Source organism: Dipodomys spectabilis, unplaced genomic scaffold, assembly GCF_019054845.1.
Source record: "Dipodomys spectabilis isolate Male_0828 unplaced genomic scaffold, ASM1905484v1 ptg000783l, whole genome shotgun sequence".
Taxonomy (NCBI): domain Eukaryota; kingdom Metazoa; phylum Chordata; class Mammalia; order Rodentia; family Heteromyidae; genus Dipodomys; species Dipodomys spectabilis.
In genome coordinates, this window is record NW_024871460.1 from 6,133,609 (window position 1) to 6,148,798 (window position 15,190).

The window sequence follows — 15,190 nt, forward strand, 5'->3', positions numbered from 1 at the left end:
CCCAAAGTTCACAAGGAGGAGAAGGAACCTTGGCATAATTGCTCTTAATAAAGGATCCGAAACTCAATTAGGAGATGAACTACAATACAATGATATACAACACCTACTAGTTTAGTCTGTTACATGATACTGGTGTGAATTCCTTGTTATTTCATTCTAAAGCATTTGTAAATAAATGCCCCAGATAGTGTTTGCATTATCAGCTAGAAGGTTAATCAGCATGTTGTAAAATGAGGACATAATGTATATGACTACCCAGAGTGGTTTACTTATATGGGAACAAATGAAGTGTAGTTAGGAGAAAACCAGTGGGACTCTCACTTAAAAAGACTTGTAGACGTAAAACATTTAATTAAAAAATATCGACACTGCAATTTACATCATAGGTAATGTACACAATACATTGTATAAATGCCAGGTTTACTTATTATTTTTTAAAGGGAAGTGTAAGTTACACTGTGGTTGAGACTTGAAGAGCCCACATTCTATCACAGTGATGTGTGGTTAGACCCAATTGCTAAATACGTGGATCGAGTCATAACCAGTTTTATTGCAAAAAGACCCTGCACACATTTATTTACCAGTAATAGTACTTAATAGCTACCCAACAATTCATAAAGTAAAAAAACCAAGTGCCATGAGAAGAAAGAAATGTCACTCAACCTTCTGCCTGTTAGTAACCTGTCACTCAAAACCAGAGGGCCCCTCACTGAGGCCTGTGAACAGACCCCACTTCCCCACTCATCCTGAGTGGGAGGTACAATGTCTTAAGTATGAATGCAGCGTGCTATAAACAATGGTGCTCCAACAAAATAGTCACAAATTAAGCCAAAGTATTTACAGATTTTTACTACAAAATGCCATAAAAAGCTGCTCTATTTAAGCTTTCTCACCCTGTAATCCGGAGAGACAGCTGGATGTCTGTGGATGACTCCTTTGGTGTGGATGGCACACAGATCAGTGTTTCTCCCCCGTCCCTTCCCCCCCTCCCCCCATGCACTCCAGTGGCCTCCTAATGAGCACCAAGGACTCTGAAACCTCAGGTTGCTGCTGAGATCCTAGATGATCTCTTTCACTAACTTCCGAAAGGCAGATTCGAGATAAGATGGTCCTTCATTTCTGTTAATAACCAATCTCTTGAAAGTATCTAGAGTCCTGGGCCTGTAGCTTCCCTATGGAATGAGTGCTTTTCCGGGCAGCTAGTGGCCTTTCCCACAGGGTTGGGTTGGGTCTTTCTCATCAGTGAAAGTAGGAGCAGTTGACTTGGTTGAGGCCTAAATGTTTTCAATTTTGAATACTGTCTCTCTTATTGATCATCATGCTAATTTGAAATTTTCCTTTGTGTGTGTGTGTGTGTGTGTGTGTGTGTGTGTGTGTGTGTGTGTGTGTGTGTGTGTGTGTGTGTTGGCATTGGGGCTTGAAGTCAGGGCCTTGCACTCTCCTTTGAGGGTTTTTTTGTTTGTTTATGGGACTTGAACTGAGGACCTAGGCACTGTCTCTGACTTTTTTTGCTCTTCCACTTTGAGCCACTTCCAGTTTTCAGGTGGTTAATTGAAGATAAGAGTCTCAGTCTTTCCTGCTTGGACTGGCTTCAAACCATAATCTTCAGATCTCAGCCTCCTGAGTAGCGAGGATTAGAGTTATGAGCCACCAGTGTTCCCCTTTCCTTTGGCTTTTTTGCTCAAGGCTGGCACTCTACTATTTGATCCACAGCTCCACTTCCAGCTTTTTGCTGATTAATTGGAGATAAGAGTCTCATGGTACTCTCTGACTGGGCTGGCTTTGAACCTCAATCCACAGGTCTCTGCCTCCTGAGAAGCTAGGATTCCAGGCATGAGTCCCTAGAACTTAGCTGAAAACTTCTATATTGCAGGGAAAACTGCTCAAAAGCCTTGGATGCAGTTCAGTTTGGCCACAACTCTTGTCACCCATAGGGGACAGGTGATAGAGCCAGGTTTCTCATGCAGTCTCCTGGGAGTACCCTGTGAGTGGTTTCTTGGCATCACCTTTTGACTCACACTTAAAGTTGTTGCCTTTCATCCCTAGCAGTATTATCGGACTCCCCCTGGACCAACACTTCCGGATCGTGCAAGGGTAGGTGCTTTGAACTTCAGGAAGTTGGCCCTCCTGAGTGTCGGTGTGACAACCTGTGTAAGAGCTACAGTAGTTGCTGCCATGACTTCGACGAGCTGTGTTTGAAGACAGGTAAGTCCCTCTCCATTCCTGGCTCCCTGCCGTGGTGCATGCCTTTGCCTCCCTCTGCTTTGGTCTATCGAAAGTGTGGATTTTCTTGTTTGTTTCTTGAATGGCCGTAGATTGTATGATGAACACAGTCTGTGTGAGTGACTTACAGTCTACCGTTGGCCCAGCCATAGAGAGCTCTTTCCAGCTGCAGGCATTAGATGCTGATTTTGGAGGCATTTGTGGCCACGCTGTGGTTTACCTTCATTAGTTCCATCTCTTCCTGAAATTTCCACATTTGCTGCTTGGTCACATGACTGTACGCATAGTGTTGGGTTAAAAAAAAAAACAACCCAAACACCAATCCTTGTGTTCTATGCAAATGGAGCATTTTTATGAAGTTCTGTTTGGCATCCTAGTAGCTCCAAAATCTTCTTCTAAACTTTTCTTGGTTTGCTTTGCATTTTTTCTATACTGAAATAGTCCTTAGAGCGTATGAACTATTGAACAAATGCCCGAGTCATGGGGTGGGGGGCTTTTGCCATCTCTTCACCCCCATTTTGAAAGTCAAACATTTTGGATGTGTGGGCTAGCTTGCCACCAAACCACCACACCCCTGGGTGAACCATCCAGAGGGATGGGCGCCAACCCATTCTCAGCACCACTAGAAACAGATGCCATGGCTTCCTTGAGAATTCATTGCTTATTTATTTTTTTCACTTTTGTGCATGGATGATATCTTCAAAAGCCTGACTTGTATTGTTGTTGATATTTGTTTGATGCTTTCTAAGAAAATGATATCATTAGAAATGGAAGTATGATTTTCTTTAAGCCCCAGAACTTCATTTATATAAAATTAACTTCAACTCATTACTAATTCTGATTTGCTCTTCTACCTCCTGAAAAATAAAAAAAGCTGCATTAGGAGATACCTATTTGTCTGTCTGTCTATCTTATTGATCTATCTATTTATACTAATATATATATATCCATTCTAATATATATACTTATATACATGTGTATAATTTAATAAATGTATATGTATGTATACATATGTATATCCTAATAAGCCTATACATAATGCATTTTCCAGACATTTCATCACTTTTTTGGGGGGGGGGGTTATTTTCTTCTTCCAGGTTCTTAGCTGTGAATCTGCAAACTTATGTACTGAGACCCTTGTAAAATTAAGTATATGGACACAACAGATGTTCCAGCAAAGTTCTTGTGGCTCTGAAACATTATTTCCAAATACCAGTCTGTGTTTGCATAGCACAGTGGATTTTACTAACATCTTACATCTTGTCCATACTTGAGTATCGTGCCCCTGACAAGTTATGTCAGCCTTCCAAGTCCCGCAAAGATTAGTGCATCATGGGACTCTGGCTAAGCTTTCTCCCTGAAAAAAGCTTGAGCCTTTCTTCCTAGGTTAAGTAGACTGCAATAACATTTTATAAAATAACCCTGTGTACAAAGGCATGGAAGAGTGAGATATCAAATAACAAAAAATGGAAGGAGGAAAGAAAAGTCTCAGGGACTCTGCTATGCCAACACAAGCACTCTAGAAACAAAGTTTCAATATAAATTCTTCCTGCTCTGTGTGTGTGTGTGTTGTGTGTGTTGTGTATGTATGTGGATTTAGTATACTATGAATGTATGCACCATGTGTATGTGTTTGTATGCAGCAATATTTTTAATCTATAAACTTTGATATGTATATCTTCCTTTTAAATGGCTATATTAGTATTTCCTTGAACAGTTGAAACCTAATTCATTGAGTAATTCATCAATATTTATGTTATCTCCAATTTTGTTACTATGATGAATGCATTATAGTTTGTTGGGTTCCTTGCGTGTGGTAGTGTTTCCCAGTTGGAATGGAAGCCCTATGAATATAGGGATCATGTCTCTTCTTGGTCAATGTATCTTGAGCATAGATATAGACATAGAACATAGACATCATGGGATAAAGATCGTTGAATTTGTGACTTAACCATGGACATTTTCAATGTTTTGGATTTCAAGAGTTAGTTTGTTTTTCATGCCTATTTCCAATGAGAGTTAATAAATATCAATGAATGCCTACCATGTGTTGGCCACAGTGTTACAGTCTTAGAGTCTACGACTGGAATTACAGTGTTGAAAAGAGCTTTGTAGTCTATGGGAGGAAAGTCAAACAAGCAGACAAATAAAAAATATAACACAGTGATGAACATGAAAAGGTTACTTTTCATCTCTCAGAAGAGTTGAACTATGAGCTATCAGTTATAGGTGCTCAGACAGGGATTTCTCTATTCCCCATCCACTGACATCTGTGCCAGTAGAGACTTCTATTGGAGAGACAGCCACGTTAGGGTCATAAGTGATAACTGTGAGTATTTTAATGCTCCTTTATTTTCCTCCCTCCCTCTTTCCCCCTTCCTTCCTTTTCTCCCTTTTTCTTTTTCTCCCTTTTCTCTCCTTTTCTTTCTTTCTTTCTATTTTTCTTTCTCTTTCTTTCTTTCTCTTTCTTTCTTTCCCTTCCTTCCTTCCTTCCTTCCTTCCTTCCTTCCTTCCTTCCTTCCTTCCTTCCTTCCTTCCTTCCTTCCTTCCTTCTCTCCCTCCCTCCTGCTCTTTCTTTCTTTCTTTTTCTTTCTCTCTCTTTCTCTCTTTCTTTCCCTCATTCTCTCTTCCTTTCCAACCCTTCCTTCTTTATTCCATGCTTCCTTTTTTTCTTTTTCTGTCTGTCTTCCCTCTCTCTCTCTTTCAAACCCAGGGGCTCCTACATGCTAGGCAAGTGTTGGACACTTAGCCACAGCCCCCTTGCCCTTTATATTGCTTTATATTTTTTTTAGAACTTTAACCTCAGGGTCTATCTCTGGCCATTAGAGACAATTTAATCATGTGTTTAACTCAAGCTGATCTAAGTTTAGTAAAGATCCTTCTAAAAATATAAAAAGCAGAAAGTGGAGAAGATTCTTGCAATGGTAGATGTGCCCATCACAAAATTCTGATACCCTATGTTTTATTGGATCCTTTAGGACAATTCAGGAATGATAGGCATACTTTGATGGCTTTTCTGGGTTCTCTTTTCCCCCAAAGAGGTCAATTGTACTTTGACTGTGCCCTCTGATTTGAAAAATTAGAAATTCAACTTATCTGTAAGTGCTCCAAACATCTTCTTGGCCTCTGGCTGACTGAAATTGCACAAGCTGAGTCAGTGTGTGGTGTTTGAGCCTTTTCGTTGGAAGCTCTTGGAAGCAATCGTGGTCTCTTTCGTTCGGTTTGTGCACAGCAGCAAAAGTGTTTTATTGTGATGATTTCAGCTCGTGGCTGGGAATGTACTAAGGACAGATGTGGAGAAGTACGAAACGAGGAAAACGCTTGTCACTGCTCTGAGGACTGCTTGGCCCGGGGAGACTGCTGCACCAATTACCAAGTGGTTTGCAAAGGTACAAGACTTGGATTGGCTTCAGATTTGACTTCTTTAATTGGGATTAACCTTAAAGGGTTTCAACTCAACATGTCCATTTCTAAGTGCAGCACATCTTGATCTGTGTCACCTTTCATCATTCTTCCCTATCTCTCCCAACCCCACCCAGCCCTTCGAGTTAACCTGGTTCCATTTTCACATATGTGCACTGGATATTACGACTCCATTTGCCCACCGTTTCCCTCTCTATTTGTCTGCCCTCTTCCCTTTGACACCCCCTCTCCTCCACTCCTGACCACACGTGTTTCAGCTTCCTGGTATTCATGTTGAGAAATGGTAAGGTAGTTGTTGAAAGGAGTTCCACTGGAATCCTCCCTGTGTATACCATACATTAGCCAGTTGGTGTGTGTATATATATGCATGTTGGCTTCAGATCTTAAAGAATAAAAACACTTGAGAACTCCCAGAGCTCCTGGGTACCATGGATGCCATGTCTAGGATGGAGATTTGGGAGGAGGGAAGGAGTTGCACTGATGAATTCTCTTGTGCTTCTTTCTTACCTTTGCTTACTTCACATTTCAGTGCCCTGAACTGATAAGAAGATAAACCGCCTTCCTCAAGTAGATTAACCCTTAATCATTAAGAGCTTGCTTAAAATTTTGATCTTGGATTTAGATCAGGTTTACTAGGAGCAGAGCCCAAGAGAGGAAGTCGATTCATGGAGGTTATTGAGGGACTGTGGGAAGCAGGATGGGAGGGCAGGGATGGGGATGTGAGCAAGGATGTGGTCCCATGTTAAAGGCTCACCTTGGACCTGATGGCTTTGGAAACTGAATCCCAGGGTTGCTCAGGACATGCCATTTTTGTTTGTCTTAGAGCCACCTAAAGTAAATTCTTTTTGATCATATTCATTTTCTGCAGAGAAACTGTCTTCTAGTCTGTTCTATGAGGCTATAGCAAAATACTTGAAGCTGGGAGCTTTACAGGGAAAAGATGTTTATTGAGTTCGCAGTTTAGGAGGCTGAACATGCAAGCCCAGGCAGCCCATGTGTGGTCTTTAGTGCTGTCTTTCTAGCTTCCTCCCAACAAAGCAGACTGTGTCACAATGATGGGTTAGAAGGGAGCTGTGGGATCCCTTAGAATAACCATTCATGTGGAAATTAATCTGACCCAAGGAAACCAAGTTTCTAGCATATGACCTTTGGGGAAGCATACCATAGCAGAAATCTATTCTTTAAAAATCAGAGCACTTTCCTAGTGTGTGTGTGTGTGTGTGTGTGTGTGTGTGTGTGTGTGTGTGTGTGTGTGTGTGTGTGTGTGTGTACTAGAACTTGAACTCAGTGCCTACACTCTTGCTTAGCTTTTTTGCTCAAAGTTAGTGTTCTACCACTTGAGCCATGCCTCTACTTCTTTTTTTGCTGGTCAATATGGAGATAAGAGTCAGATTTATCTGCTTGGACTGACTTTGAACTAGAATCCTCAAGTCTGAGCCTCCTGAGGATTATAGGCCTGAGCCATCAGCACCTGGATTCTGTTCTCTGTTCTTGCCTTCAGACTCAGAACAGAGGTGAGCAACTTCTCTGCTCTTAGATGTGAGTGTAAGGTAAGAGTGGAAGGTAGCCTTGGTTTTCACTTATAAATTCAACCACACCCATTGGCAAATAACCTCCGTGTTGCATTTTCTCCTGGTCAACTCTGCATATCGTAAGCCTTTCTCCTTTTCTGAAGGGAAGTTGTGTCATGCTTTCTATGGCTTTGAGATCTTCAGTGGCAGGGAAAAGAATGTTCCAACTAATGGCCAAACAGTTTATTTCTGGAGGGATACAAACATGAAATTTTGTTCACTGACGCCACTGGGTTTTTTTTTTTTTTTAATCTACAAACCATTTAGACTCCGAAGGCTTGAATAAACATCACTTGAGGTTATTAAATCTTAGCTTTCCCACCATGTATGGGTGTATTTTCAAAGCCAAACTAGACACTGGACTTTATTTCAGAATGTCTTTTTAGCCAATGTCTCATAAACAAATATCAAACAGGGCACAGATCCTGTGCTTGTGTTTCAGCCCTTGGGTGACATCCCTGATCAGACTTCACAACTGGTGTTTTCACTCTTTTCCTCATAGGAGAGTCTCACTGGGTAGATGATGATTGTGAAGAAATAAAAGCCCCTGAGTGCCCAGCCGGGTAAGTGGTTTCCAGGAGTACTATGAAGTCTTCCATATTTCTTGTTAAAATATCGCAGAGAACGGATGTGTACATTGGTTCTAAACAATGTCAACTGGAAATAGACTTTTGTTGGCAAAAACTATCCTTAAGCTGTGACTGGAGAGAGAGCTTCCTCTATCCCCACCATACATATTTGGGTTTAAGTAGCTCCCAGGTTCCATCGTAGATGAACATTCTAGAACAGGCATCTGATGATAGAAATATTTCTGCTGGTAATTTTTTTCTCCAGTATTTCTACCTAGAGTTCTATTTTTTGATCTTTATAGGCAGGATAGGAGAGAGGGGACAAAAAAGCAGTGTATAGAAATTCTAAAAGTGGTCACGCAAGAAGGTAAAGTACCAGATGCTATAGGAACTTGATTCTCTTGAGGCCTTGCCTTATGAGGGGACAGCAAACTGAGTGACACCCTTTAGGTCAAATGTGACCAATACCAGGCCTCCTAGGAAGCCTCACAGACCTTTAAAATGCTTGGCAGCAAATCTATTTTCATAACATAGTTGGTCTTTCAATAAGGCTTTGTACCAGGCAGCACATCTTGGAACATACATGCAAGTATTTAGTTGTATTTATTTTCTCTCTCTTTTACCTTAGTGAGCCATTTGAACTTCTCTGGGTTTGAGGAGTGGATAGCAGCAGTTTCTGACTTTTTTGAAATGAGTTCACGTTAGCCAGGTACTCGTGATCCAGGACTGTAATCCTAGCTACCCAGGAGGCTGAGATCTGAGGATTGAGCTTTGAAGTGACCAGTATAGAAAAAGTCCATAAGCCTCTTATTTTCAGTTAACCAGCAAAAAATTAGGAGTGGAGGTGTGGCTCAAGTGGAAGTGTACCAGCTTTGTTGGAAAAAGCCAAGTAAGACCCTAGGATCTAGGCTTAGTAATAGCTCACAAAACAGTGCTCAGTTCTTTCTTTCTTTCTTTCTTCCTTTCTTTCTTTCTTCCTTTCTTTCTTTCTTCCTTTCTTTCTGTCGTGGGGCCTGAACTCTAGGCCTGGCCGCTATCACTGAGCTCTTCAGCTCAAGGCTAGTGCTCTACCACTTGAGCCACAGCCCCACTTCCAGCTTTTTTCTGCTTATGTGGTGCTGAGGAATTGAACTCAGGGCCTCATGCATGCAAGGCAAGCACTCTACCACTCAGCCACCTTCCCAGCCCGTGCTCAGTTATTTCTAAATGAAAAGAGGTCCGTGGAGAAGAAGCTTGGTCAGTGACAAGAGTCATCACTATAGTCAACCCTTCTGTAGCATGGTCCTAAATGCTTTTATGCAGCTCATTTGAAATACGCTTTATTTCTCATGGGCTTCAAATAAACTGAAACATGCTTATTAGGACTCAGACAATTAGAAAAATAATCTGAACCATGTGTTAATGTTCTCAAGTCTGATTGGTCCATGCATCTTTAGACAATCACAAAGGATCATTTCATCAGATCCTGGCCTGGGTAGATGAAGAATTTTATCCTTTGTTGATGTATTATTATTATTATTATCACTATTATTATTATTTAGAGATCTTCATAAAGTGTTATTTTTGAAATTATTTTATTAAGCTCAAAAGAATGTGTTTATAAGTGTTTTGATTTAGTGGTAGACATGTTAGCAATTGCCTGCTCATTAATTAATATTTTCTTTTAATTTTTTTGTCAGTTGTGGGGTTTGAACTCGGGGCCTGGGCACTGTCCCTGAGCTCTTTTGTTGAAGGTTAGCACTCTTCCACTTTGAGCCACAGCACCACTTCTGGTTTTCTGGTGGTTTATTGGAGATAAGAGTCTCGTGACCTTTCCTTCCTGGGCTGTCTTTGATTCATGATCTCAGATCTCAGCCTCCTGAGTAGCTAGGATTACAGGCATGAGCCACTAATACCTAGCTATATATTCATATTTTCAATGAATATTTATTAAAATACTACTATGGGTCCACAATATAGAGAAACAGGTGGCACACAGGTTTTTTTGAAATTTGTGAGGAAGAGAAACATCATTACAATAAAATGTACACTGATGTAACTATGAGTGATAGAAGAGGTAGAAATTAATATTTAAAGGAACTCAGAAGCATGAGCAACTAAACACTATGGAAAAGGAAATTTTAAGCTGGGTTTTAAAGAATGCATAGTTGTTTTCTATGGCAAATGAGACTACATATTTTATGCAGACACGACTAGATTTTTAACAATATTATATTGTAGCCTTATGTGTAAGGCAACAGGTCACATCAGAGAGATAGTAAAGGCCCCACATCCTTTCTTGTAGCTACCTGTGACTTCCATCATTTCCCTCTGAACTTCAGTTGCCTCAAAGGTTGTGTGTCTGGAAATCCAGGCTTGACCTGCCACCATCCTCTCTTAAAGATTCATCTTAGAAGTTATGGGTCCCTATTATTGAGAGGGATGGCAATAAAAACTGTGCCAAGACTTGTTCTGAGGCTTAACCCATTGCTGTTGAAGGTTTGCTCGCCCTCCATTGATCATCTTCTCTGTGGATGGCTTCCGAGCGTCGTACATGAAGAAAGGCAGCAAGGTCATGCCTAACATCGAGAAGCTTCGTAAGTGTGACTGTCCATACCAGTTAGGTCTTGGCAGTGGACTTGGAGATCAGGATCTGCTGTTCCCATTGTCTTTGATGATTGGAAACACAACAATGGAATGATGATGTCTACCATGGGTTTTATATGTTAACTGATTCCTGTTGATTCTCTGGCCCTAATATCTGACATGCTTGTTCCAGGGTCCTGTGGCACACATTCTCCTTACATGAGGCCCGTGTACCCTACAAAAACCTTCCCTAACTTGTACACTTTGGCCACAGTAAGTATTTATTATATTAAATGATGTATGTTCAAAGAAATCTTTCTTCTTCCTTTCTTATCTGTGTCAACTGTTCACAGCAAATGCCTTTTGCAACTTGATGAGTGACTAAACTTAATTGCTCCCTTAGAACTGAAGCCTTTATGAGATGTAACTCTGCCTGGACACACACACACACACACACACACATACACCACACACACACACACACACACATACACACACACACACATTAAACCTCTCAAACTCCAGAGGGCCTGCTATTCCTCTATGAACTTCAGGACTATTGTGTGTGTGTCTATGTGTGTATGTTTTGTTTGCATTGCATTTACAAATACACATATGTTTCTACACACTGACTTTTTTTGGGGGGGTGTCCGGTTGTGGGGCTTGAACTCTGGGCCTGGGCACTGTCCCTCAGCTCTTCAGCTCAAGGCTAGCGCTCTACCACTTGAGCCACAGTGCCACTTCTGGCTTTTTTTCTTTTTGCTTATGTGGTGCTGGGGAATCGAACCCAGGGCCTCATGCATGCAAGGCAAGCGCTCTACCACTGAGCCACCTTCCCAGCTCCCACACTGACTCTTTAACATTATATATAATACATTTTATGTTGTCAACCTAAAAAATTAGCTGTTAATACATTGCTCAATTAGGTGTTAATTCATTGCTCATTTTGTAACCTGCTGAAGTAAACTCCATGGAAGTATTTTTGGGTTTATATCTTGATGTTTTTAAGAGAAATTAACCTTGATTGCAATCCAGATTTGAGCAAAAAGAAACAACAATGTTAAGGTTTCTTATCTGTGTCACTTCTTCCTGTGCAATAGTTCTTTCTATGTAATGACAGACATATACTGCCAGAGAACACTAACCAAAATTTCCCATCACCGTGGTAGTGCCAATGCTAATATTTGCGTTCTCTGTGTTTTCATTAATTTTTTGGTGCCATAAATTTTACTTTACCTTCTTCTTTCAAACACAGTCTCCTTGTTGTTCCTTCTCCTCCTCCTCCTATCCTCCTCCTCTTCTTCTTCTTCTTTTTCTTCCTCCTCCTCCTCCTTTTCCTCCTCCTTCTTCTCTTCCTCCTCCTTCTCCTCCTTTTCCTCCTCCTCCTCTTCTTCTCCTTCCCTTCCTATTCTTCCTCTCCTTTCCTTCCTTCTTCCCTCCTCTCTTTCCTTCTCCCCCCCCTCCTTTTTTCCCCTTATTGTGGTTTGAAGGAAGAAATAGAATTTAACTTTAAAAAGGCAAAGTAATATTTGGAAATGGAAGAATCTTTGGAGACACACACATAAATGTCAAACTAATGAAGAGTTGTTATTTTATTAAGTTACAACAGTTAAAAAACAATTATTTACTTTATTAGAGTTATGTCGTTTCTCCAGTGACTTATAAATAAGTAGCTGATATTTATATTTGCGTAGGACTGAGGTATGGTAACACACTATATGTATCTTAACTGCTTTTGGAAATTATTATAAAACCTGTGATAGGAAGGTTTGTAACAGAACAGATACATGCAAGTTATGGTATTGTGGTTTTAACAAGAAATTTGCTTTATCTCAAGGGTCTGTATCCAGAATCCCACGGGATTGTTGGCAACTCCATGTATGACCCTGTGTTCGATGCCACCTTCCATCTCCGAGGACGGGAGAAATTTAATCACAGGTGGTGGGGGGGTCAGCCGGTAAGTTTTGCATTTTGTGTGTGTATGTGCTGTGAAATGTATCATCTCTGAATTTGCTATCTGAGAAAAATATGTAATGAACTCATACTTGGAAATATTTGTCTTTTGATGTCGTATATACATGTACATATGGATAATATGCATAGGTAAGGTAATGCATTTAGATTGTGTTTTGCATGCATATACTTGTGTGGACATACAGTTCACATGCTGACACACAAATTTGTCCCCATGTACATATGTAAGTGTGGGAGATGATAACTGTCTTTCCCCAGGATGCTACTGGTAGAAATGCCACTGTGAGTTTCAGAAACATTTTGAAGGATTATATAGTCAGATATGATTAATTGATCAGATTTGGGGATACAGAGAAAAAACAAAATGAATGATTATATCTCTCCTGATATTTTGGATCATAATAAGTAGAAATGGTGACATTTGCTGGAAAAGAGGAACTCACTGCAACCCATGGTAACTCCATGACGTCTTTTAATTAATCCCATTGTGAAAATTATGCAAGTTAACTCTAACAAGTAGATGTCTATGCATTAACACTCTCTGATCAAATGGCTGGGAAAAGCACCAAAAGGTGCTTTCCTGGGAGGGTGAAAGATTAGGCAACTTTGGTCAGCCTTGAGCAATGTAGTGACATAAGAGCTGAGGTAGCTGAAGGTGTAGCACTGAGTTTGAGAACTCGAGTTCAGAATCACCCAAGGCGCTCTCCCCGCAGACACATTCACCCAGAGACGTGTAGAGAGGATGAGAATTGACTCTATGCCATGCAAATAAACACATAAACACAGAAAGACCTAGAAAACTTTCTTTACAATAGATATTCTGATTTTGTTGGCTTTATTCCGGCTGGACTTCCAGAAGTATATGACAACCTAGGCTGCCGATCATACTGAAATTTATCAACAGGGTGCATTTTTTTTCAACCAAGTTTACTATAAAAGATAATCAATGGGTAACAAAATGATGGGTATTCAAACTCAAACAGGCAGTTGTGAGTTGGTCTTTTGTAATAATTTTAGCATGGAAGTCACCTTGCCCTATGAAGCACAGAGATCGTAGCGGTGAATAGTAATTCTATCTAATTGGATCACCTTTTGCTTGGTGTTGACGTAAGGTTTCCTCTGGGTTAGCATGAGTCACAGCAGAAGAGTCCACAGATTTATGAACTTGTGAAGACCAGAGCTGAGGGGAATGCTAACTTACCCAAAGCTTATTTCGGCTCTGATGCCTCATTCCTCACCGACGCTCCAAAGTTGACACATTTGACCAGTCTTCTAATGCTGACCAAGACTGTCCACCATCTTTATCAGGATGGGCATGGTTAAAATTCTAAAGCCCATTGCAACTATAACTTAAAAAATCCATTTTATTGACATTTGTTGACCCATTGAGCAAATATATAGACAGAAACTGAGAAATATGATAAAACACAATTAATAAAACTTGCTCAGGCATGTATACAAACCACTGAGTCTTGTACAATTCACAAAGTCGCTAGTGAGAAAATAATTGGAGTAAAGAAAATATTTATAAAAATCTTAGACTGGTAATTAAATTTATTTTTACTGAATGACTAAATGTAATACATTTGGCCAAATATCATGAGGCACCAGATTAAATGGTGAATAAGCTACTTCTTATCCTTGTTTAAAACCTACACGGGAGTGAGACAGTTTACTGTGTTCATCTGAGATTTTAATGCACTGTTTTTGTTGTTTTTTTAAAGCAAGGTTTGGCTATGTAGCCCAGGCTGACTTTCAGTTTGTGCTCCTCCTGCTTTGTCTTCCAAGTGCTAGGATTACAGGAATGAGCCACCATGCTTAACTTCACCTGCATATTTGAATCTCACTATTAGTCTTCCATAGATAATTTCCCTACTTTAATTTCTTCTTTTTAAAATGCAGATACAGGTATTTTAGCAAACTCTTAATCTGCTTTGAATTTGCTCACCTTCAGGATGATGCACTATTAGAGATCATCATTCACTGTTCAGTGGCTGACCCTGCAGATCCCATGTGTATTTTAAGGAGTTCCTTCTATGTGTTCCTTTGAAAATTCCCTTAGCTATAATCCTGCAATTTTGGATAGAGAACTCAGTGAAGTGGTTTAATGATGTCGGATCTTAAGGCCTAATCCAAAGCCTGGCGCAGTTGGGTGTGCCCCGGCTCTGCTGTACTTTCTTCTCAGGTGGACTTTACCTGTGCAGCCTCTAGGGTAGGCCATCCTTGAGAACAGCATTTCTCCCCCTCCCCCACCCTTCTCCTCTTCCTTCTCCTTTTTTTCCACACAAAAACTCTACCCCAGTTTGTGTGTGCATGTGTGTATGTATGTGCACATGCATGCATGTGTGCAAGTGTGTGTATTTTCCAGATAGAATCTCATGCTTTTGTCCTGATGACCTAAAACCACCTCTCCAGTAGCTCAGATTACAGATGTGAAACATCACCCCTAGCCCAGGATTCCACCTCCTGAGTCTTGGCAGTTCGATGGCCATCTTTCAGCAGCTTTGTTGTCACCTGCTCCTTGCCATAACCACCTCTGTGATGTGTGTGCCGCACCCCTGCCTGGCCCTCACATCCACAGCAGTGTCTTCTGATTCTCAGGGACGACTTACTTCTTCTGCACATGCTCAGCTGCCTCCGGCCTCTCTGGATTCTAGTTACCCTTGCTCTGTGATTTTGAATGCAAAAGAAAAAAAAATGGAAAAGAACTGCTAAGAGAGACTACAATCATATTTCTATTTAAAAAGTATGGTTTGCTTGTTCTTTTTCAAAGCTTCTCTTCTTGTCATACAGTGGATTCCAATGAAGTAGTTTAATTTATTCCTGAAATCATAGCAAGAGGACACAACGTTATTCCCCTTTGTT

The 15,190-nt window shown here is 40.6% G+C and overlaps 1 protein-coding gene across 8 annotated transcripts in view; it reads left to right on the plus strand.

The window, feature by feature from the left end:
* Positions 1-15,190, plus strand: part of Enpp2 (ectonucleotide pyrophosphatase/phosphodiesterase 2) — a 104,074-nt gene that overhangs the window by 34,219 nt on the left and 54,665 nt on the right. For 5 of the 8 annotated variants that reach the window (XM_042672939.1, XM_042672937.1, XM_042672941.1 and 2 more), the window contains exons 3-8: positions 2,047-2,205; positions 5,487-5,612; positions 7,720-7,780; positions 10,265-10,362; positions 10,545-10,624; positions 12,189-12,308. In XM_042672939.1, the coding sequence (XP_042528873.1) occupies positions 2,047-2,205; positions 5,487-5,612; positions 7,720-7,780; positions 10,265-10,362; positions 10,545-10,624; positions 12,189-12,308 (644 nt within the window). The remainder of the gene's footprint in view (positions 1-2,046; positions 2,206-5,486; positions 5,613-7,719; positions 7,781-10,264; positions 10,363-10,544; positions 10,625-12,188; positions 12,309-15,190) is intronic. The other 3 variants (XM_042672938.1, XM_042672942.1, XM_042672945.1) reach the window with 1 other exon arrangement.